This window comes from Triticum dicoccoides, chromosome 5B (assembly GCF_002162155.2).
Source record: "Triticum dicoccoides isolate Atlit2015 ecotype Zavitan chromosome 5B, WEW_v2.0, whole genome shotgun sequence".
Taxonomy (NCBI): domain Eukaryota; kingdom Viridiplantae; phylum Streptophyta; class Magnoliopsida; order Poales; family Poaceae; genus Triticum; species Triticum dicoccoides.
Window position 1 is genome coordinate 120985003 of NC_041389.1, and position 9954 is coordinate 120994956.

A 9954-nucleotide genomic window follows, 5' to 3' on the forward strand; every position below is an offset into this window, starting at 1 on the left:
GTTCAGATCTACAAAGCTCGGCTTGTCGCTAAAGGTTATGGTAAAGTTCAAGGAATTGTCTACGACGAGACTTACTCGCCGGTAGCGATGCTGAAGTCCGTGAGGATCGTACTAGCTATAGCTGCATATTTTGATTACGAGATATGGCAGATGGATGTCAAAACGGCTTTCCTTCACAGAAATTTAACCGAGGACGTGTATATGATACAGCCCGAGGGTTTTGTCGATCCGACTAGCACTAGTAAAGTATGCAAGCTCAAGAGATCCGTTTATGGGTTGAGGCAAGCATCTCGGAGCTGGAATATTCGTTTTGATGAGGTCGTTACTGGTCTCGGCTTCATCAAAAGCGAAGAGGACTCTTGTTTATACAAGAAGTTAAGTGGGAGCTCGATAGTGTTTTTGATCTTGTATGTGGATGACATACTACTGATCGGGAATGATGTTTCGATGCTGAACTCGGTCAAGGAGTCATTGAATGGCAAGTTCTCGATGAAAGACCTTGGTGAGGCAGTGTATATTTTAGGCATTAAGATATATAGAGATAGATCAAGGAGGCTGCTCGGCTTAAGCTAGAGCACGTACATATATAAAGTGTTGAAGCGGTTCAACATGAGTGAGGCGAAGAAAGGGTTCTTGCCACTCTCACATGGTATAAGGCTAAGCGAGACTCAGAGTCCTTCGACATCTGATGAGCGAAGCGGGATGAGTAGGATTCCGTATGCCTCGGCAATCGGATCCATCATGTATGCCATGATATGTACAAGGCCTGCTGTTGCTTTTGTGATAAGCCTAACAAGTAGATATCAGGCCAACCCAGGTGAGAGTCACTGGGCAGTGGTAAAGACTATTTTGAAGTACCTAAAAAGGACTAAAGAGATGTTCCTAGTTTATGAAGGTGAGGAAGAGATCGTCGTAAGGGGTTACGCCGATGCTAGTTTCCAAACCGACAGAGATGATTGTCGATCACAGTCCGGATTCGTGTATGTCCTGAACGGAGGGGCAATGCACTGGATGAGTTCCAAGCAGTATACGGTGGCTGATTCTACCACAGAAGCCGAATACATTGCGGCTTGTGAAGCTGCAAAGGAAGGTGTTTGGATCTGGCATTTTCTGGATGATCTTGGTATTTTCCCAGCCTCTGTGAAACAATTGGACCTTTATTGTGATAATTTGTGCCATCGCACAAGCCAAGGAGCCGAGGAATCACCACAAGGTGAGACACATAGATCGGAAATATCACTTGATACGAAAGATCGTAAAGAATGGTGATATAGAGTTATGCAAGATTCACACGGATGCAAATGTTGCAGATCCGTTGACTAATCCGCTTCCACAACCCAAGCATGAGGGGCACGTTAGAGCTATGGGCATTCGATGTCTATTTGATTGACTCTGGTGCAAGTGGGAGACTGTTGGAGATATGCCCTAGAGGCAATCATGTATGATGATATTTCCTATGTGTTTATGAATAAAGATAGTCCTTGAACATTATCAATGATGTGTATTAGCAAGTGCGTGACTTGTTTATGGGACTATGCATTGTATGATGACTGTCCTAAAAGGTCCCTAGTCGAAAGGGCTGTGTGGACGCGCAGCCGACTAGACTAGCATATGACACGGTCGATGGCTTGGTCTCACTAGCCATGGAGCATTGGATGCTAACCGGCTAATATGGACTCGAAAGGATCTGGTCGGATTCGACGTAGTCGAATCTGAGTCGAGATAAGGTCCGAGTCGGACAGACCCAATTATGAGATGCAGCAATATGTCATCTGTGAGTCTCTAGTACAACATACGTTCTATGTCCTAAGACCTGAGCTGACACATGTACTCGGGATGGTGACAGACTTGCTTTGGGCCGACCAAACACTACTCCGTGACTCGGTAGTTACAAAGTTAGGTTTCGGACTTGTCCAGACCCATGCTGCGAGACGTGGTCGAGCAAGATGGGATTTGCCCCTCCGATCAAGAGAGATATACTCTGGGCCCCTCGTGTGATCCGACTAAGAGAAGCATGACCATGCGACAAGGATTATGAGATAATCCGGATTGTGCTCGGCATCACTGGAAATGAGAAAGAGGTCGGGCTAGCAAGGATGACAGTCTCGCCTTGAGCCCGACAACATATATCGTGAGGCAAAGGGAACAGAAGTGTGACACGTTGTACAGGTTCCCAGCTTCATAGTCTGCTTGGTGGTCGGCATGCCTTGCTACAGGTCGCTACCAACCGTGCAGGTCGGAGGTGATCCGGACTGTGCCCAAGCCGACTTGAACCTAAGGGGTCGCGCGCTTAAGGGAAGGAACCTACGAGGTCGGATCCGAGGACACTGGTCGGATGTGATCCGAGCTGTATTCGGATTGTGGCCGAGTAGACTTGTGGGCTTTAGGGTCCGTACAAGGTCCAAGTGTTGAGCCCGCGACGGACGCCTATATAAAGTGGAGGTGCGGCACACTCATGCGGTTGATCGCTTCGGCGCTGTCACTAGGGTTTGCATGTGTTGCGAATAGCCACCTCCACTCACCGCCGACTGTGTGATCGGACCTAGCAGTCCGCCGTACGGTGTTCCTCCTGCACGCGCGGATACCGTTAGAGGCGGTGCACTTGCGCCGCTCCAGCGAACTTGTACGTGGGATCGGACGACCGGCTGTTCGAGGGAGATCGAACAAGGAGGAGACGATCCACGCGGACGCGCTGCCCCAACTCTTCTTCCGCTGCAAGGCACTGCGCGTCTAGTGGTAACGAACTGTGATCCATCTCCCGTAAAATGTTCCTGGTTGTTCTGTGCGTAGGAAAGTTTTAATTTGCAGTCGATGCACCCTACCGCATAACCCAACAATACTTATCTCTAATGTGTTGCATCTCCTCTCCTCTTCGGGAAAATACCAACGCAGCTCACAAGTAGCAGCGGTCAGGCGCTTCTGTGTGGCGCAGCGGCTGGAGTTGGTTTCTCCGGACACGGCGTCAGCATTGAAGCGGCGGCGACGCCCGAGAGACCGCGTCCATCTGTGCCGCCTTTCCGTCCGGTCAAATCACGGCATCAATGGCGGCCGCTGCATGCTTTGGGTTGGTATGAATGCGGCACGGTAAGCGGCACAACGCGTGGGATGAAAAACACGGGTGGCGGGTGGGTGGTTTGGGTGGGCCAGGGCGGTTAGAAGCGGGCGTGAGAGTGGTCCGGACTACAACAAACCTTTTCCATGTTTATCTTCAGTTTGCGGGATAAAAGGCGTCCAGACCGTGCCGCAAATGACTTCAACGATCCAGACAGCACGGTCCGAACGGATACGGGAGGTTTGAGGGTCCGCATTGAGATGCCCTTACCTGTATCTAGCTATCATGTGTGCGCACATGACAACTGCTACCCCGCGCGATCGAGCAGCAGCACATGGGAAGACGCACATGAAACCGCACTGACTAATCGCAATGCAATGCATCCACGGGCATCTCATGTAGTACTGCGAATGTGCATATTCCCGCAGATCTGGGTGCTAGCGGTGACATGCAGGGGCTGCAGCTTCGTGAAATGCATGGCGTGGGCTGATCGTACGAATCCACACGCGTAGTTGCGTAGGGAAGAAAATAGGCCACTGGAAAATCTGTATGTTGCAGACGCAAAATAGTACAGAAATCTTGAGATTATGTGTTAATACTTGATTGGTTGGTTAGGGAAACGAGTAAAAATGCATTTGAGAGGAACTAAACGTTCGAAATTCAGTACCAAGCTCCACTCAACAACGACATCAAAATCAGTACCAGGCACACTGGCACGGAAGCACGGAGATTTATGTGCCCAGTGTGTACTGCGAAGGAAGCAAGTTCTGAACTTCAGAATTCATGTTCTTTGGTGACTTGAGATTCTAAGAAAGAAGATGTTTATATTCGTCAGAAAAGAAAGAAGATGTTTGTCGTCGAGACAGAATCTCGAGCCACCTTTTTTCTGTGCACACTCAAATGCGATTCCCCCACAAATAGGAAAAGAAAAGTGTAAAGAAGTGCAGCGCACAGCTCACACAGCCGGCATTTAAAAAAAAAAAAAGGAAAACCCCCGACCTCTGCATCTGGGCGATGCATGCAACCACTTTATTAGACCATACAAAAAAAAATACAATAGTAAGTCTGAAACCACCGTCTAAGCAACATTTGTCGTTACTCCTATCCAATTGATGAAGGAATGTTGATAGTCCGGGCCTAATATCACAGACCTCGCAGCCAAACCTAACATCTAAGACCTGAAGCCCCAACCAAGCCACTTGTCGGATATGAGGCACACACCGGTCCGGCGCGCTCTCAGAGGCCGCCGCCGCCAACTGCCACCACTCCAACTTCAGAGTTGTACTGACGCATCATCCTTACCCGGTCTAGCTGTCGTCGACGCCACCACGGCGCCCAACGCTACCACCTCCCTGTGCACGAACTGCTGAGCACGTCGCGGCCGCCGCCGGTACACCTCAGCACCATGCCGCCAGGTACCACCAGCCGACATAGCTTGAAGTCTCTGGAAGATCTGTCGTGCGTAGCACCTGCCGACCAGGCATGACAAAGCGTAGCACCTGTCAGCTAGGCATGACTTGACATCTCCACCGAAGCTCCGTGCAAGACGAAGCCGCTCCATCTCCTACCTCTGACTTCCAGCGCTACTCCCCAAACGACGCTCCCAAGAGAGAAACGACACCGCAGTGCCGCCATCGTCCGATCTGGAAAACCAGAACCTAGGGTTTCCTCCGGAGCAGCACGAGTGGGTCAACAGTAGTTACACGCGATGCCTTCATCAAGATAACGATGCAGAACGCCGCCATCGCCTGCCAATTGGCTCGGTTTTCACCGGTAACTCTGTATCCCCAACTCGCAGCCGGGACTAGATGATGGATCTCGAGATCCGACCACCCAGCCTCTGGCCGGCCACCTCCGACGGAGAAGATGGCCACCACCAACGGCTACACCCTACAGATTAGATCTGGCCGGAGGTGCCGCCAAGCACTCCACCAGGCCCTCAACGCCGCCGCTGACCCAAGGCCGGATGACACGCCGCCGCAGTATAGACCGCCCGCCGCGAGGCAGGAGTGGCCTCCGCCGCCGTCGCCGCAGCCATCGCCGCCGCTTCGCTAGATCGGTCGTCGCCGCCGCTTCGCTAGATCGACCGTGACTCCATGCACATAGGGGGCCCGCACCGCCCTAAGTCACAGGAGCGAGGAGAACCCTCGCCACCGTTGTCGGCCACCAGACGCAGGCCGGCGGCGTCCTCCGGCGGCGGCGGGAGGAAGGAAGGGAGGGGGTTCGGACCCGGCGGCGGCTAGGGTTGGAGTACCACCCGTGTCGCCCGAGCAGGGGCGACGCGGGGGTCCTCGTGACATGATCACATCGGATAAAAATACTAGGCAATCACAAGAGATGATGAAATAAAAGAAGAAATGGTGCCATGTCCCGTCCTTCCCGAGACTCAGACGACCTCCCGTCGCACTCTCCTGCATCCTTGCCTCTTCTCCACACTCACCAGCTCCAAGGCATAAACCTCTCCCTCCCTGTCTGGCAATCATCATTGTCAACAATGGCGGAACCCAAGGCGGCCAAGAACAAGTCGTCGTCCAAGTCCAAGAAACATCACCACCAGGGGGACGGCGAGGCGTCCAAGAAGGCGACCAAGGCGAAGGCCGAGGCCACGGCCACGCCGTCGCCGGCGCCGGCGCCGTCGCTCGACGCGCACTTCAAGCCGTGTGCCGACGTGGCGGGCCTCCGCTTCGGGGCGCAGCTCGTCACGCGCGCGCTCACCGTGCGCCGCGCCGGGCCGCTCGAGCTGCCGCACCTGCTCCGAGTCGTCGTCCCTGACGCCGGCGCCGGGCAGAACACAAAGGGCAAAGGGGCGCAGCCGCTGTCGTTCGCGCCGACGACGACCGCATACATCCCGACCAACTTCGCCATCCTGGCGCACCACGCGTGGCACACGCTCACGCTCGGGCTCGGCACCAAGAACTCCAAGGCCGCCGTCTTCGTCTTCGAGTCGGCAGCCATGAAGGCCGCCGCCGACGCCGCCTGGCCGCAGGTCCTGCCGCTCGGGGACGTCGGAAAGCGCCTCCTCCGTGCCGCCCCGGGCGCGCCGGAGATGGCCCGCTTCAAGTTCCGCAAGGGCTGCGTCACCTTCTACGTCTACGCCGTCCGGACCGCCCGGGCGCGCGGGTTCGCGCGCGCCGATGAGCTCAGGGCAGTCATCGAGGCCGTCGCCAAGCTCAAGGACTTCTTGGACCACACTGCCATGCTCGCGCTCCCGGGTCAGAGGAGCATTGACGCGGCCGCTCCGGTGGGCATCGTGCATTGATGCAAACTTATATTTGCTTTTCTGTATAGAGATCTCTTCTTTCTTTTTCTTTTGTTCTGGCGTGTGATTAATTTCTGAATGTGACATCTGAAAAAACTGAATTTGAGCACTTGTTTTGTGGATTGAGATGCTGAAAAATTCCTAAACTCTCTTGTTAATTGATCGATCGACGATTGGCCTCAGGAGATGTAACTACAATAGCATATCTTCAGGTTGGAAAATGGGAAGCTGATCTTGGCTCTCTCACCCTTTGATTCTTCACGCTGTGACGAGATACATGCTTGAAGTACACAAACTTGTCAGAGTTCAGTTCTTGAATGTGACCCCAAGTTTTTATGCAAATTTGATCAGAATTGCCGTGCTGCTTTCTCCAAAGTTATAAGTGAATCTTCAACAGTGTAAGTCTGATGCTTCAGTTGGGGAGCATCCAAACTGAGATGAAGTGCTGAGCTGAACTCCATCATTGCCTCAAGTTGAGCTGTACTTTACAGCCATGAGATTCTACTTCCAGGTCACAGGTCTCCAGAACGAAAGCTAGTATGATATTCCTCCTCACTGTGGCCATATTCCTCCTTCCACAGTTCCACTGCCACTGAATGATTGCTTCTATTTTATATTTGTGTGATACCGCAACGTAATAGCCACAAATGCTCTGGGAACTTAGCTCTTAATTTGCAGAGTACCATTTTCTAGTAGTACCTCATAAGCATCCACAAGCAAGCTCAAAAGGACAAGGGGATGCATAGAACAATTCACAATCTTGGTACTGACACAATGATAATTGCATTAGAGCAAGCAAGCAAAGCAGCTTCCTTCACCATCGACATGCCACCATAACCCACATGGATGTAAAACAATGCACACCCACATGGAGCACACAGCTGGTAGTGGGCAGAAGGTGACCAACCTGCTCACCCAAACTGCCAATGACCAAGCTCCAAAACCAGGCAATGTGATCATGCCCAGACCATGGGAAACCTCCAGGCAGGGAGCTGTTGATGGCATGATGTGTTCATGTGCATCGTCCAACATTCTTTGCTCTCGAACAAAAGTAGATGCCTCGACAAAGGGCAAGGCAAAAGGCGCCTTTACAGATCTTGCACTATGATGTTTCAGCATTACACAGCAATACCAGAAAGTCTACTAAAGAAGTTGAGATCCATGAATGTGACCAAAATAAGATTGAGAAATACAAACTCTACTAGACGAGATATCAAAGGAAGGATATATATTGATCTATTAGCACAATGTGGCACTTAAACGGGAGGAAGGATTCGATACAATAGTTCAAGTAATTTTATTTTTAACATGATAAGTAGCAGTGGGTTCATGAAGTACTGAAAACTTTCAAGGATTACAAACTGATCCTGACCAGATGGGCAATGTTAGAAACTTGAAGGGGCAGGGACACATCATTTGATTAGTCGGGTGTGGCAACGCCTTGGTTAAGCTCAGCAAATCGCATGCCGACCCTCATGGAGTGCTTCAGGAACTTCTCGGCACAGCGGCGGACACATGACTCCTCTTGCTTGTCCAGCGTCTTCCTCCGGAACGTGTCAACACAGTCCTTGAAGCACGTCTCCACCAGCGCATTGTACATCCGTAGACTGAAACAACAAAGCAAAATCGTAAGCATTGTTCGTTTGCAGATGTTACAATGTTAAAACTATCAGATAGTTGGTTAAATTTTTTAAAAGAGAATAAGGAGTATTAAGTTGTGGTAGGGGTGACAGATTCATGAATGACCAATCTGTCCACTCCGACTATATACACAAGGACTAAGGGTTATTCTAGTGGGCAATACTATTTTCAAACCATTGGACATCATTATATCACCACAAATGTTAATTACATAACCTGTGGCAACATAGATAGAACTCCCGACTATATACACAAGGATGAAGGGTTATTCTAGTGGGCAATACTATTTTCAAACCATCGGACATCATTATTTCACCACAAATGTTAATTACGTTACCTGTGGCAACATAGACACAATCACCTAGATGTTCAATAACAGAAATAATATCCTTTATCAACTCCAGCATAAACCGATGGAACAATTCAGAGAGTAACCTCAAACAGCAATTTAGTGAAGTTCTGCAAGAACTAACAAAATTAATCCAGATAACATATGTTCTTGCACTTCTCGTACGTGATAAAAGACCATTGCATCTGAATATCCATCTGAATAGCTAAAAGACTAAACCACACAACCAACAAGCTATTTTTTTTCTTGCGGGGTAATCAACAAGCTATTTAATGCAAGGATGCACGCTTCATCCAGAATAGGCACGAACCCAACTCAGCTAGGTGATATAATCCGACCACAATAGCCACTCAAACCCAAGTACAACATAGCAGATAACGAACTGCAATGCATTGAAACTAATCTCTGGTTTCAACTATCTAAGCAAAAGAACAGGCAGCTCAAATTTAAACCTATCTCGCGTGATTTGAAACTTCAAGGGGCTGCAAACTCACAAAAATCCTGTTGATACCTGGAAACTAAGCGCACTAGTCCTATGGAGCACTAAATCTCCTACAGATCATATCTGAAAGAAGTCACTGCCCAAGTGCGACAGACACATCTGAAGTAACTTTTTCCTCCGCCATGAAAAACGCCTAGATAGTCAGAGGAGCACACATGAGTGCCGACCTAATCACTGTTTTCTGGTAGCGCAAGATACAAGCCCCGACCTGAGACCATAGAATTCAGATCACGGACGAGACAGGGATCGAGCGGCCGTATTATCAGGGGGTGCGTGTGGCGTGTACCTGTCACGCATCTGGAGCTGTTCGATCATGGCGGACATGCGCATCTTGTCCTCGTCGGGGAGGTTGTCGAGGTCGCCGAGCATGCTCTTGTCCATGGTTGCCGCCGCCGCACGAAGAGGGAAACTAGGGTTCTCGGAGAGGGGAGAGGGGAGACGGCGAGATCTAAAACCTCCAGGGACTCTTTTTTCTTTTCTTTTATGACAGATATACCAGGCGTTATGCTGGGCTCGTCGTCCATATTGGGCCAGGACCTTTGGGCTTCAAGAGTGACAATTCCCTTTTTCAGATTCAGCCCGAAACATGGCTAAAGCAAGGTTTTTAGTCCGGCTATCTTTTCTTTTTTTGAACTGGAATACACATCTATAATCTATAGGCCGTTGCTAGGCGCCGGCGCACCGGCCGAATTTTCGGCCGGTCGGCCCCCAGCCGTAGGATTAGGCCACGTCCTGTCGTTGATTTCCTCTGTTTCCTCACGCATCTGCTTTGGATCTCGTCCGCGTTGACCAGCCGATTGCGTCCATGGCAGACTCCGTGCTTGCCGTTGCCTACGCTCGTCCTTGGCTGCTTGTGTTTGCCGATAACCAGCGTCGCCTGCCCTTGTTGTCCCGGCTGCCCGCGCTCGCCGGCCATCCGCTCTCGTCCCTCAACTGTTCGCCTTCGTTTGCCAGCAGTCCTGTTGTGTCCGATGCAGCACGGCCGTCCCAAAAATTCTGGAGTTGTCCTAGTATCACCGATGTGGTCATGGCAACCACGGTCGCCGGTGCTAGCATCCCGAGCTGCATGTGGTAGCAACTCCGGTGGCGTCGTGTGGCCGTCCGACGATCGTGCTGGTTCCAGCAAAAATCCATGTCGGATGTAGCAAATT

The 9954-nt window shown here is 50.9% G+C and overlaps 2 protein-coding genes across 2 annotated transcripts; one reads left to right on the top strand and one right to left on the bottom strand.

Annotated features, from left to right (window-relative positions):
* Positions 1 to 5422: 5422 nt before the first annotated feature.
* Positions 5423 to 6654, top strand: LOC119305272. The gene has a single exon (XM_037581843.1). The coding sequence runs from the start codon at positions 5547 to 5549 to the stop codon at positions 6309 to 6311; it is 765 nt and encodes a 254-aa protein (XP_037437740.1). The 5' UTR covers positions 5423 to 5546; the 3' UTR covers positions 6312 to 6654.
* An 868-nt stretch (positions 6655 to 7522) lies between these two features.
* On the bottom strand, positions 7523 to 9279 carry LOC119307728 (mitochondrial import inner membrane translocase subunit Tim9). The gene is made up of 2 exons (XM_037583807.1): positions 9090 to 9279; positions 7523 to 7918 (listed from the first exon to the last, which is right to left on the bottom strand). Exons 1-2 carry the CDS (start codon positions 9182 to 9184, stop codon positions 7732 to 7734), a joined length of 282 nt encoding a protein of 93 aa, XP_037439704.1. The 5' UTR covers positions 9185 to 9279; the 3' UTR covers positions 7523 to 7731.
* Positions 9280 to 9954: the final 675 nt, after the last annotated feature.

Bases quoted from the DNA above. Each gene is read 5' to 3' on its own strand.
- LOC119305272 (XM_037581843.1), top strand. From the start codon at position 5,547: ATGGCGGAACCCAAGGCGGCCAAGAACAAGTCGTCGTCCAAGTCCAAG.
- LOC119307728 (XM_037583807.1), bottom strand. From the start codon at position 9,184: ATGGACAAGAGCATGCTCGGCGACCTCGACAACCTCCCCGACGAGGAC. The intron at 7,919-9,089 runs GTACACGCCACA...TTGTTGTTTCAG, and splicing joins CAGCTCCAGATGCGTGACAG to TCTACGGATGTACAATGCGC.